This window comes from Vollenhovia emeryi, unplaced genomic scaffold, assembly GCF_000949405.1.
Source record: "Vollenhovia emeryi isolate VEMERY1.0 unplaced genomic scaffold, V.emery_V1.0 DF939125.1, whole genome shotgun sequence".
Classification (NCBI taxonomy): domain Eukaryota; kingdom Metazoa; phylum Arthropoda; class Insecta; order Hymenoptera; family Formicidae; genus Vollenhovia; species Vollenhovia emeryi.
The window spans coordinates 2,034,215-2,048,062 of record NW_011967241.1 but is presented as its reverse complement, the minus strand read 5'-3'; the positions used below and the strand labels follow the sequence as shown (position 1 = coordinate 2,048,062).

The 13,848-nt window shown below is 34.2% G+C and overlaps 2 protein-coding genes across 6 annotated transcripts in view; one reads left to right on the top strand and one right to left on the bottom strand.

The window, feature by feature from the left end:
* Positions 1–10,814, top strand: part of LOC105569241 (BAI1-associated protein 3) — a 78,387-nt gene extending 67,573 nt beyond the window's left edge. The window contains exons 17-27 of one of the 3 annotated variants that reach the window (XM_012025533.1): positions 383–424; positions 3,979–4,124; positions 4,429–4,645; positions 4,753–4,827; positions 5,084–5,197; positions 5,838–6,053; positions 6,626–6,841; positions 7,009–7,203; positions 7,451–7,695; positions 7,946–8,154; positions 8,411–10,814. In XM_012025533.1, the coding sequence (XP_011880923.1) occupies positions 383–424; positions 3,979–4,124; positions 4,429–4,645; positions 4,753–4,827; positions 5,084–5,197; positions 5,838–6,053; positions 6,626–6,841; positions 7,009–7,203; positions 7,451–7,695; positions 7,946–8,154; positions 8,411–8,505 (1,770 nt within the window). In that variant the 3' untranslated portion in view covers positions 8,506–10,814. The remainder of the gene's footprint in view (positions 1–382; positions 425–3,978; positions 4,125–4,428; positions 4,646–4,752; positions 4,828–5,083; positions 5,198–5,837; positions 6,054–6,625; positions 6,842–7,008; positions 7,204–7,450; positions 7,696–7,945; positions 8,155–8,410) is intronic. The other 2 variants (XM_012025534.1, XM_012025535.1) reach the window with 2 other exon arrangements.
* A 110-nt stretch (positions 10,815–10,924) lies between these two features.
* Positions 10,925–13,848, bottom strand: part of LOC105569242 (dynein light chain 1, axonemal-like) — a 5,774-nt gene continuing 2,850 nt past the window's right edge. The window contains exons 2-4 of one of the 3 annotated variants that reach the window (XM_012025538.1): positions 12,825–13,073; positions 11,734–12,011; positions 10,925–11,448 (exon numbers count right to left, since the gene is read on the bottom strand). In XM_012025538.1, the coding sequence (XP_011880928.1) occupies positions 11,299–11,448; positions 11,734–12,011; positions 12,825–13,023 (627 nt within the window). In that variant the 5' untranslated portion in view covers positions 13,024–13,073 and the 3' untranslated portion in view covers positions 10,925–11,298. Of the gene's footprint in view, positions 11,449–11,733; positions 12,012–12,824; positions 13,776–13,848 lie in introns of those variants that run through there. The other 2 variants (XM_012025539.1, XM_012025537.1) reach the window with 2 other exon arrangements.

The window sequence follows — 13,848 nt, the reverse complement described above, 5'->3', positions numbered from 1 at the left end:
TAAGCTACTCTATTTAATTGGACGAGATATCAAAATTATTTAGAAATAAATTCGGTCGACGTCCTTGCATTGAGATGACAATACATATTATTGTTTATATATAGAGTGTCCCAAATTTACGATATATTGCTTTATGGAGATATGAATGGCGATTAAAGACTAAGTATGTGTGTTACATTGTACAAAATAACGAGCGCAATTGAAGAGAAGTAAAAGTAAGTTGTAAAATAATTACGATTATGGTAAGGTCTCATCGGACACGCTGTAAATAAACAAGTCGCAGTGACCTGAAGGGGCCAGGTTGAGTGAAAAGCGCGACGACGAATTATAAATGTCCATCAGGTCAGCGCGATTTTACTGTACACGAGATGTTTGTCCATAGCTGGCGGAACACGTGGCGAAACACATGGAGAACACTTCCGAGGTACTTTTTTCATCGCCACCACAAAATATTAAACTTTCTTTCTCCTACTCTCCTGTGATTTCTCTTTTTTACTCTTGCCTCCAGTGCTCTTTCTCTTTCTCTCTTTCTCTCTCTTTCTTTCTCTTTCTTTCTATTACTTCGAATTTCCTGCATAATGTAAAACTGTTGAAATCGTCGCAATTTTTTATCTGTATACCCATAAAAAAATATTTAAATCAATGACAAAAAGCATTACAGAATTGGTTTATTGCGCATAGCATAACTGTATCATATAAAATCAAGTAAATAAGATTATTTGAGTATACAGTTAAAAAGAGTAGACGTTATCAACTTAGCGATTATTGAATATATTTTATTGTATGTATATAATATTATATTTACATTAGTTTCAAAGCGATTAATCTATGTTTAATATATATTTTGATTGGCAATCTAAGCTCGCGATTTTATAGTATTTAAAACTTTATATATATAGTTTCTTTGACACGAGAAGAGCACACCTTTTCAATTTCTACATACATAAACGCAAAGAAAAAATAATACCCGCAAAATGCACAAAACGGGCAGTAGCGTCCGAGTAAAATAACTCCAATTGCCGTCACTCCACTATGCTACAGATACGAAAAATGTGTTTTTTAAATGTTTTTATATTATTTCAAAAACGTATCTCGTTAATTTTAATACACCAGTTATGACGCGCGTTAGCGTCGTCTCATCATCAGTGATACAATAGTTGAATCTCTCCGTCTCCTATCTTTACGCAAGTTTGCTTTGAGTTGATACAAGCTCTCTTGGTATCACGATAGAAAACTGATGACGCACCCTACTGCCTCGTGCCATTTAGCATTTGACAATTCTTTATTTTCCACCGTTAGTGTATATTTCTCATGACACCCTCGAATCGCGTAGCTCTCGTGAGTAAAAACCATTGCATATTGCATGCGCTCATCCGGATCGTTAGCAAAACACAGCTGCACTTGACGCGTACCGATTGCATGCGCTCGCCAATTCAGCAAATGACGCACCACTCATTTGCCTCTGTGCACTTACTTTCAGCCGCGGTACAGATATATTTCTCGTTACACACGATTGCCTAGTTACGCTCGACGAAAGCAACTGAAATCAGCGCGTAATGCATCGTTCCAGAAAGTACAGTCGATAGTAATTGCTGTTCCTTAAAACTGCAATTCTCCGAAATGGCCCAAATTTGTATATAGGTCATTTTAGCATCTGCAAGGTCCAACGTATTTAAACACAAAGTAATTTCAACTTTACATTAAAATAAGATTCCTAGAAGCTAATTGATATTTTAATATTAGATATTATATTATTCTGTGGTACTTTGTAAATATTCTTTCATATTTTAATTGTGAAATTTGTTATTGGGCAGGTATCTTGTATTCGTTACATTAGTTTATCATATATTTGTATATAATAAAATATGTTGTATATATCACGAGAAATACATCTGTACTTGCTGCTCACCGTTCAATAAGAAGTGAACTAAAATAAATTGCAAAATACGTTTCTAAAAACTTTGCAAACGTACGTTTCAAGATAAAGTACTGTTTAAAAAATGTTCAGACTCTTTTTTATTATTTTTTATATTATATTAATATTAGTTACAAGTACAATTATACATATACATATATTTGGGATAACAATAAATTTAGAATATCCAACTATACATAGAAGTATTTATATTAATGTATCTTAATAAATAGAACTTATTTCTTCATTATTTCTTTCAAAACTTTAAATAGAAAACAATGTGAAAATGTAGAAAAAAAGTTTAGTGCTTGTACAGTCAATCTTAAATTTAAATCATTGAGAATTCGTAACTTGGAAATTCGTTTTAAAAGTATTTATTTTTTTTGCAAGACGAACAAGAATACAAAAGACACGTAATTTACATTTTTTACACTTTCAGGAATGCTCTCGCGCATCCTCGATTTCGATGTCCGACGTCTCGCGAGTCCTGATTAAATTTTACCCATAGATGCCATAAAACTTCAGTCCCTCGCAAAAGTTTTGCAACTACTGGCGTTAAACTTGTTGAGTTCTACCGCGAAAAATTTCAGGCAGAAAGTTCGATTGCGAAACGCGATTCTTCATCAATTCCTTATCGATCCGATCGCATTTCTTCACATCGTCAAGAAATTCAATCACATCGAATTGAAACAAATTTAGCGAATCGTAGACATTTACAAATGTTTAATAGAATCGTGCCTTTCCGCTTGTTCACTTCACATTTATATTTCACCGAATAACATGCCAATTATCCGGGAATTAATTATGAAACTCCCCCGGACAAATTGTGTACAAATGTAATCGCACGGATGAGGGAGATTCCTAAGACTCTCCGAACATGCATATCCCCAGCTAGTTCTCTAAGCAGTTTACCATAAAGACGCTCGAAAAGTCTTGTAATGCTGACCACCTGCTACATGTACACATCAAGCACGACTCCCGTTTATCCTTGTTAACTACATCGTTGGGATTGACATCCGGCACCTCTCTCGGGACCTCTTTTGAATAAAGTCGCAGAGGATCGCACGTCAGCGTGTAACACGATTTTACCATAAACACGCGAAATTGAACTTTAATAGCTTTACATACAAATTTTGCCGAGAACGCAAATCCGCCAGGGCTTGCAATGTCTGAACGATGCATATATAATCCAACAAATTATTACTCCGTGCGAAATACACGATGCGTAGTAGCGCATAAAATCGATCTCAACGGAATTTAATTTTAGATGCAATTTCTATGCGTTACATCCGATTAAACATTTTTTAATAGAAAAACAGAGATGCGATCTGTATAAAAAGTTATTGTAATTTTTCACTATTATCTTCAATTATTATAAATACACTCATAATCCGATGAATAAAATGTGTGATATAAAAAGCATAAAGATTAACAAATTAATAAAATTTGTATGGTTCAAATGTGTGATAAACAAATTTGACGGAATAAAGGACTAGGAGCCGTGACATGGTGTTAGTGTCTAAATATTTCCTATTTCAAAGATATTAATTAATACTGAAACGACATATTAGTAGAATATGAATAATTCGTAGGGAAATATTGCAGCCTATCTGTCGCTCATTAAATATAATTATACATGAAAATGCGAAATAAAAGTTAATATAAATTTACAAGTAAAATGTTTATAACAAACAAAAATACTATTCTGTAAATCGGTTTCTTTGGACACAATGTTGGATCGTGTATGAATTATTTTACAAGCAATTCTGTACACAATATCTCACAAAAAGGCATGTATCAAACCTCTTAACAGGCCTTTAGCTCACTTTCTTAGTAAAAGAGTTTAGATTGTAATACTTATACTTAATTAGTTAGCTGAAAATTTCCAAAAATTTGGCGAGCTCTGACACGATGCTTCAGAAATATTGCGCAAACTACAATAGCATTGTATAATAGTACAATAGCTTAAATAAAGTAATTATTAAAAGTAATATCTTCTCCGCTTGTGCGCCTAGCTACACGATCGAACGGATTATGTTTAATTGGAACGCTCGCTTTTACAGATGCATAACGAGCTTGGTGCTAGAGTCACCACCGCCTGTCTGCAATTGCACGGTCAAAACAGAGATGAAGAATATGTCCTACCACCCGGTGCTGAGATAGGAACGCCGATATTCGAACTGTACCTGGCACTCCAAGACTTTGTAAAGTAAATATCTGTTATACTTGCTAATTCTTATATTGGTAAGATCACTTTGCAAAATAGATTTTTAGCATATGATTATTATAATATATTAACACATAAATATATTGAAATTATGTTCAATAACAATTTTATGGTGAAAATATTATATTGTTTTTAATTGACACATTTTTGTATAACTAAAGAACAAGAACGTTACATGAGCAAATTATTTCTCGCATTCACGTTGCACGTAGTTTATATTAAGAAGAAGTGAGGAATATAATATGTAACATTATAGTTGCATATAAAATTTGTTGTTTTTTTTTAGTATGAAGGACAATTTGCCACAATCGGACCATAAAACTCTAGCGATCTGCAAGTATTACGAGTGGTTTAGACCAGCTATCGACAAATGGCTGGATCTGGCGAAACTCAAGGCAATTCAAAGAGTGCGAAGAGCCGCGGAACTCGATCGGGTCTGCACCGGGGAATATTTCGTCAAACACTGCACATCGGCAATCGACGCCACTGCGTGCTTTTATCAGGTACTTTTATTACTTTCAACGTCCTAATTTATATGCGCGCTACGAAATAATTACTGCAGCAGTCACGGTTTTTTTAATAAAAAGTATTAATAATTCTTTTTTCACAGATTAAAGAATTCTGGAAGAAACTAGCGTGGCCGGACCTAGTTGGATCTTATAATTTCGTATTGAAAGTCATCGATGTAAGTGAACATAATTATTTTTTAAGAATTTTAATATTTACAATATATCGCTTATGTTTCCCTAGCAAGAAATTATTGCGAATAAAATTTCCAATACTTTAAACTACCGAGATATTTTGTTGATTTGTGAAACTCTTCGCTCAACAGTTCTCTCAATATGAAATTATAATAAGAGATACTGTATATAATTATATGTTGTATAAACATACTGTAATGCCACTGCAATAACGTAATGTCAAAACGTTATTTGGTGTAGGCGATATGCAGCTCCGCGGCTTACTACGCAGAGATAACACATCAGAAACTGGCGGATAGCGGATATTATGAAGAGCACACACCATATAAGACCACAGATGAGGTAATCGCTCAGGTAGAGATTGCTTCGCTTTAGTATACAAACAGTAGTACACTTCCTGCTTCGCAAAGTAGTTTCGCTAAACCATGAGAATATGAGATGCGATTACAACTTTACACGAGCAAGCGGAGCATGATGCGATATGCAACTTCTACTAGTGCATTGATTTATGTAAAAAGTAATACTTATAAGCATATGTGTAATATATTAGAAACAGATATGTAATTTTTTTATCTCAAGCAATCTTATGTATGTACAGGTAAGGTAAGCTTCCAACGCTTGACATTATGGACAAATGTCTCAAAGCGTAATAAAATGTATGCTATTATTATAAATAAGGAAATGATCAAAACTTTTATAAATGAAAATGTAATTAAAACGCATTGTCAAATATTTGGTTGATCGTAGGTCGATTCATAAATTCTGAACTAATTTGCATATGTGTGTTTTAAAAGCTGAAGAAATATATTAGATATATTTTTACAAACTCAAAATTTTCATCATAAAGTTTTGACATCTTCTTTCCATCTTTAATAGCACTGCGAGACTTACGACGACTAAAATGCCCTTATGCGTTGTGTGAGTCAAATATGAGGGCACTGTGATAATTATTAATTCGACGCTCGAGTTAAACGATAATTTACCCTGTTTTCAGATGTGCGTAGCAGTCAATGGTCTCGAGTATGTGAGAAGGTGGTTAGTGGACCTGGGCGAGGAACTGCGCGTGGAACAGATTCTGACAGCTTTGGAGAATCAAGCGGGCGAATCCGTTCGAATACAATGGCGAAATACTATGATCACACCGTTGGAACAAACTCCTGGACAAATGTTGCTCTTCATAAATCAAATAATCTCGAGAATCGGAGCTAAGGTACTCCGTGATAAAATATCGATATAAATAAAAGGAAAATCAAGATTGCTTAAGTTTTAAATTGGATTTCTCAACTTATGCAACTCGTTTTATAATTTACAGCCCTGTGTTACGTAATATATATATAATACATAATTTCTTTACTATCGCAATCTCTAGATGAGTATCTCGCTGCTCTTTTCGAAAGGTCACTAAGTCAGCGCAGCGTAATTTACATCCCAGTTTTAAAACGGGCCGCTTATTAGTTTGCAAACATAATTACTGCCGCGATAATATCGCTGTAACTATCGGCGACTATGTTAACAAACGCGTCTTGAAAAGCTGCGAACTATAACTTTCATTCTAGCCATACTAATCGTACTATAGTCTACTGCGCGTGGCGGAAATATATCTATGATGGAAAGTTCCAAGTAACTACCCAGCACAAGCTGACGTTGTCAACATTTTCGTGTCGAAATAATGTTTCGGATGACATTTTGACGTTAAAATGAAACCGCATAATGCCAGTTACTTGGATAATGCATTTATATGCAATTATATAACAACAATTTTGTTTTGTCTGTTGTACATAGATGAGACCACCTCTGAAAAAGGCAATGTTTCACTTGGCTTGGTCTCCCGACAGTTTACCGACTACAGAGGCAATCGCTCCTCTTGTAGAATACCTGGACGTTCATCTAGCAGCACTGAACTCTGCTCTGCTAGCCGCAAATTTCAATCGCGTTCTGCAGGACATTTGGGAGGTGGTCCTTAGTGAATTAGCCAGCCAAATGGATGGTAATGCCGAGGTAATCGTGTTCTTGTCATAACTGCATGAATATGAAACTCTCTTCTAATGATAAAATTATTATTCATAATATGATGAAATTATTTCAATGATATTCAACGATACTTTGGCAAATAATCTATGCTAAACGAATAATAAAATAATAACGATAGATATGATTTCCCGCAGGATAAACCAGTGATGTTTTACGAGAGATTGCACGAAGCGCTTGACTTATTAGTGAGATTTTTCAACGCTGATGATAAGGGCTTGCCTCTAGAAATATTACGTCGTCAGAGTTTCATGAACGCAGAAGAGCGCCTCCAGTATCATAAAATGGATACGACCTTCTTGATCGACCGATATTATCAGCAACGTCTTCTGGTATATCACATACGACATCCAAAATTAATTAGCCGGCTAAGCATAATTATTTCTTTTATTTTACGTAGCAAATAGCAATATTTTGATTCATGATTAAAAATACTCCCATCTTTAAAAATGGCTTTCTTTTTAATAATTTAAAAACGTTGCATAAAATGTTTGTACAATGGTACAATATTTAATCATTAAATGTACCACCTACGTCTCTAATTACAATATAATAATATATGTACGCGTTGATTTTTAGGACCAACTTAGCACAACTAGCTATGAATATGGTGTTCTAACGATACGATCTTATTGGAATCACGATTCTCTTTGCGTCGAGGTGATTAATGCCAGAGATGTCATACCGTTAGACCCTAATGGATTTAGCGATCCCTTCGTAATAATCGAATTATTGCCACGACGAATGTTTGAGCATTGCGCTGAGCAACAAACTAATGTCAAAAAGAGAACACTAAATCCCATGTTTGACGAGTGTTTTGAATTGTGAGTTTATTATGCTTCAAGCCGTATATTTAATTAAATAATATAAAATGTTTTCACATATACAAAAGTAATGTCTTCAAGAAGCTTGTCATCTAATTTGACATTTCTTTTGCATTACGTGATGTTAAAAGCAATTAAACGATAATCTTGTATTAAATTTATATTATAAGACGTGATCTCGATTTTAAATATCAAGTAATTGAAAATATATATTTTCCTTCAATAAATGTACGCATGTACTTTCTTCCAGTTCGGTGAGCGTGGAGCAGTGCCGTGACCCTAATGCGATGGTCCTTTTTACGGTAATGGATCACGATGTTCTCACGGCGAACGATTTCGCAGGCGAGGCTTTTCTGGGGCTCAGCACTATTCCTGGCGTCGCCGACACGAACACCAGTATAGACAATTTCCACGGCCTCAAACATCAGGAACTACCGCTTATGCACCAAAAAAATCGGCGTGAGTGAATTTATCATATTTCACAAAGTGTAAAATTTACAAAACGACGATTCGTGATAAATACACAGAATATTTTTAATCGCAAATTTATTTAATACATTCTTTAAAAACTTTTACAATAACTAGAAATTAAATAAATGTTTAATGTTACAATTTCACCAATTTCTTTACATAATCTTCTTCAAATAACCTTCATATTGTAGCTGCATCGATACTTATTACCTCTTACAAATTAAATATACGCTTCTTGTTTTAGATCATCCGATTCTTCAAATACTGGAAACTCGAATCGGCGACAAAATGGCTCTTGACTTTGTGAAGAAGCAAAGACAGCGATTCGCCACGACATAAGCGTATTACGTGTTGAGAAAAAAGAAGAAGAAGAAGAAATTTGTGGTGATTGTACCTCAATCGCTATCAAGACTTGTACACTAATCTTAAGAGTCAATGAAAAAAAAAACGAAGGAGGAAAAGGAAGAGGAGAAAGTCCATCCCTGCGATATATCGTCGATTCTCACTTTCTCTCTCTCAAGCACTCTACCTTTCTGCCTATCTTTCTACCAGCCTTCATCCCAAAGATTCGTCAGATCTATTTCAGTGTAAATCGTGTTGAATATAATTGGTGTTGGGTCAGAAAAAAAGAGAAAAGGAGAAAAAAACGGAAAGGCGTGGTGAAAGAGGATTGAGAGAAATATACACACCAAAACTATTTTTGTGTCGAAGAAAAGATGTGTAGAGCAGAACGATGCAGCATGCAGGAAACAGTAAACGTCGGTGTGACGTAGCTAAGGATAAATGTTTAAAAGCCGTCAAGTCCGAAGCGACGCTGGAGCGACCGTAAAGTTCTTTTATCTTGCATCTTTTATACAGGGAGGTCGAAATATTTCCTTGCGCATATGAGTTTAAGAATCTTCTTAGGGGAAAAACACGAGTGTTCACGTTTACGGATAAACTGAAAAGACGAGACTTCCCTTCGCGGTCGTGCGATCTGGTTTTCGTCTGTCGGGTATCAATTGTGAATAAAAATCGGGGTTTCCATGACGAGGATAAATATATGCGACACATGATGACTTTCTTTAAATCGACTTATTTTCACAGCTTCCACAAAAGAGGAAGTCATCGAGGCCACTCGTGGAAACTTTCGCCTCGATTGCGCAGAATTGATTCACGACAAAATTGGGAGGAAAATACAATTCTTTTTACTATCTTCTTAAATTACCTATTTTAGTAAAAATCATGTACAATGGTTAAGGTATGCAAATTTCTTTTTTCTTCGAGCGATGCAACGCACAACGAATTATAACATTAGAACTGACTTAAATATTAATTATGCTAATCAGTTATCGAAAATAAAATATCATTAATGTATCCATAAAATCAAAAGCACATCAAGCATTAATACGGTTCTTTTAACCGTATATTTCTCAATCAAACTAAAATCAAATTGTTCTAATATACTTTTAATAATAATATTAAATAAAATACTTTTCCTCCCCGAAGAGCAGCCGCGCCGCTTCAGCGTCGCTTCGACGGCGCGAATCAAACCGAGAAGGTCGATATACGATATTTTTCTTACTCGTCATTGGCTAAAGCCTCTTTCTATCTTTTCACCATCTAATCTCCCGAATGACTAAATTATGAACTCAGCTTTTCTTGCTGGACCGCTAATGCGACAAAAAAAAACAAAGGCGCTTCTGTGAAAACGCTCTACTCGGTGATTTCTTCAGTTTTCGAAGAAAAGAATAAAATCAGAGAGCATGTGAGAAGCATTAATTTGACTTTCAGGCATAACTATTATTAAAAATTGAATGTACGTTTCGCTTGAAAAACATTCTCTGTGTACTTCGCCCTCAGTATTAGATTTTTCTATTAAATTTAATTTGCTAGTACACGAAATGCGATTCTATGTAGTCTTTCTAACGATGCGACGCCGACGAATCCTTCGTGATTAACATTGAGGCATATGTTAAAGTATTCGTAACAATTGGATAAAAAATCGAATGCTATTTAAAAGCAAAATTAACATTAATACTTCGAAGTGTAATTGTTTGTCAACTTGTTCGATAAGTCAAATTTTTATCTCATTCAGAGAGCAGAACAAATTGTATAAGAACAAATGCGCTCACTTTTCCAAACGTGTCAAGAAAAATAATATGTATTTGAGTTTCTAGTAATTTGCAGGAATAATTTAGAATACATAAGCAGCTAATGCGTGTCAATTTAAACACAGTCGCGGGTTTATAATTATTGGCGTGGCCAACAAAATTGGAACACAGACAAAGTAAACATGTAGAAACTAAGGACGTAAGAAGGGACAGAGAAAAGAGAAAGAATTCATTCAAACGCACATATGTCAATTTTTCTAATGCACGTATCACTTAGTTACGTAATTATACAAAAAAAAATGCGATAATTATACGAACGAGCGCTCCGCGTATTACACTATAATATTTTGCACGCCTTATAATAAAAGTATAATAAAAGAGGACTGACAAAAGAATACGATTACGAAGAGCAAGATTCGTCTGTTTGATTCTCAATATATTTCGTGCATCGAGTCCAATCAAACTCTACTATTTGCTTTTCCAACTTTTTTCAACCACCCAAAAGGTATGTACGATCTATCTTGTATCGTGAGACAAATAAATTAATATAAATGTTTGTTTGCGTGATTAATAATCTTCTCTGATATACCAGAAATGTATGACCATGTATTGTTAATTAGGAAATGTCGGTATTATATGACGATACTTAGATATAACAGAAAATGTTGAATTTACTATTATTATTTATTAACAATATTTTGCCGTACAGGTAATACATAGTTAATTCTCTATTTGTTATTCGCATAGATGCGTTTTTTACACAAACTAAAGATTGTAATATGCCTTTTTATTTCACAAAAATAATTCTCATTTATTTTATTTACAGATTTAATTTAAGCTAAATGTTCAAACATGTTAATATTTTTAACTCCTAGAGTTGGATAAGGATCGTGGATCAAGAGATAAAAATTCAAGTTGTCACAATCCGGTTTGAAAATTTCTACTGGATAAAAGAAATTTTATCTTTACTTTATAAAAATAATTTAGATAGAATGGACAATTAAATTTGATTTACTTTATCATAAAAGTATTTAAGACATTAGCTAGATTCTTGACCGAGCAAATCACTTGATGGAGTATCAGTTTTATTTAATTGAATTGGATTTTCTTCCGTTCGAATTATGGGATCTCCATCGAGCTTCTCCAAATTGGACAAACGCCGTGCAACCTCGAGCCTCCATTGCTCTACCTACAAAATGAGTAAAGTAAGTGATAAAACACATCAAATTTTGTACATTTAGAAAATTTCTAACGATATCCTCAGTAATATTGAAATATATTTAAACTTCTTACAAAATATATAAATTCATCTAATTATATGATTTATTTTACTATTGTACAGAAATAATTTTCTAGTATATGTTATTTTAAAATATTTTAAACGCAGCTCTGCTTCTTTAAAACATTATGTAAAAAGGGAAAAATTTACTTTTTACAATTTATTAAAGTGTATATGATATGATATGATAAATACCTCAAGACTTTCATACAGCGGATTACCGACGAAAACTAAATCTCGAAGATTTGCAAGCTCTTGTAGCCTTGCAAATTCATTCCATTCTCGCACCAAGTTATTAGACATGTAAAGTACCCGAAGATTCCTCATCGCTTGGATGCCCTTCATCTTCTCGATGCAATTGTACGAAATCCAAAGCTCCTCGAGAATATCGCCTAAAGGTTCGAGACCGGCGAAACCTTTGATTAAATTACGACCTAATGACAGGATCTTTAAATTTTTCAGAGTCCCAATGCCTGAAAAAAGTGGAATATATTTAAAAAGTTAATTAAAATTCGCGTACAACATAATATTTCTATTACGTCATAATCTGCCGTTGCTGACATTACTACAATTTACTACACACCAATATTAAATATCGCGTGTATTAAATCGCAAAAATCAAATTGTAAAGCGTATACTACATAAGTAATGAAAGTACAGTAGATAAATTGAGTATATTTCGATAAAGTGTGTATGATGTAACATGACTTAAACGATGGAATAATTGTCGCATTAAATTATAATGGACATTATAATAGACGGCGTTGTTTGTTATCAAGTAAAGTGACAACAACTGAAGACATTAACGCGCGTTCTTGCAGGGTCCGTCCGTAATGACGTGAAATTCATAATCATATTTACATCGCGATGTGTCGCGTACAGTCGCTGAGACAGTCACACGCTTGAATATGCATTATGCGCTCGATGGATGTCACGAGTCCGAATATGCATCAGTTCTGATGCGGCATTTAAAATCGCCATTTGCATAAATCGATAATTCATGAATAATCGCTGATTAATCAGCGCAAAATAGCAGCAGGATTATAAAAAGAAATAATTTCCAAAATTCCATGTAAATACATGTGTGCTCATTCTTCGAAAATTCATCAAAAATGTATGTCGCTTTCTCGATACGCATTAATATTGTGCAATTAATTTCTTGAAAGCAACAGCGATAATTATTTCAACAAGAAAATCGCATAGTGTCGTATAATTTCATGCGACATTTATTCCACAAGTCATCTCGGCACTTTTTTTCGCAATTTCGTGATACGTTAAATTCTTACCTGCAATCTTCTCGATCATATTTGTCGATAGGGAAAGCTTTCCACAATTCGTCAAAGCTGCTAGCGCATTGTCCATTTTTTCTATTGGAGGCCACTGAAAGCTTAAGATTACTTCTGTCGCTGTAGCTGCGTTTTGTTGATTTTCTTCCTCCCATCGCCGTACAGCTTCTTTGCATGTGGTTGGCTTCGCCGATGCCATGGATGGATTACATATCTTTCCAACATCGATACAGATTTCCAAAAAAGAATCTAATATGTTTTACTCGTTATTTACACTCATTTCAAATATTATAAAACATCGGGCAAAATACAAATGTACATGCATGTCTCGTGGCGCTAATATTTTACTGTAAATAATGTTATTAAATGCACAATACGCTCAAGGTATAAATGCAAAAGCGGCAAAATGCTTTACTAGTTATATTACGTCAAAGCAGCATCGTAACAATAACTGCGCTAACAGTAATTAATGTTGAAAATATAGTTTTACCATCCGAGCCTAATTTCCTCAGAATTCTATTATCAATGTTATCGCGTCAATTAGCAAAATTAAATACATCATGAAGCAATGTATTAGAAATAACGTGCTTGCGTGTATTGGCAAATCAAGAACGAATGAAAAAAAACTGCATTTAATCATCAAACAGTGCTCGCAAACGTGTGTAGTTATTTTATATTACGTGCAATCACGGAAAAAACTGATTTAGTTGATTCAGCAAATCTATAGTTTGCTGAACAAAATTAAACGTTTTAAAGAAGTAAATTTGCTAATGCAGCAAAGAAGTCGTGTGTAAGAGCAATCGTTACTTTGTTCATAAAACAAATCGATTTTTGCTAAAATTATCTTAGTTACTGCGACGAAAATTGCACGAATTTTCGTCTCTCCTGCGAATAACACCGTTGAGGAAAGGTATATATTCTTCTGAAGAAAGCCAGATAATTACTAATAACTGGACAACGTTGTCTAATTATTAATGATTATCTGGCTTTAGAAGAATATGTGCCTCTCTTTATACCCTACGAG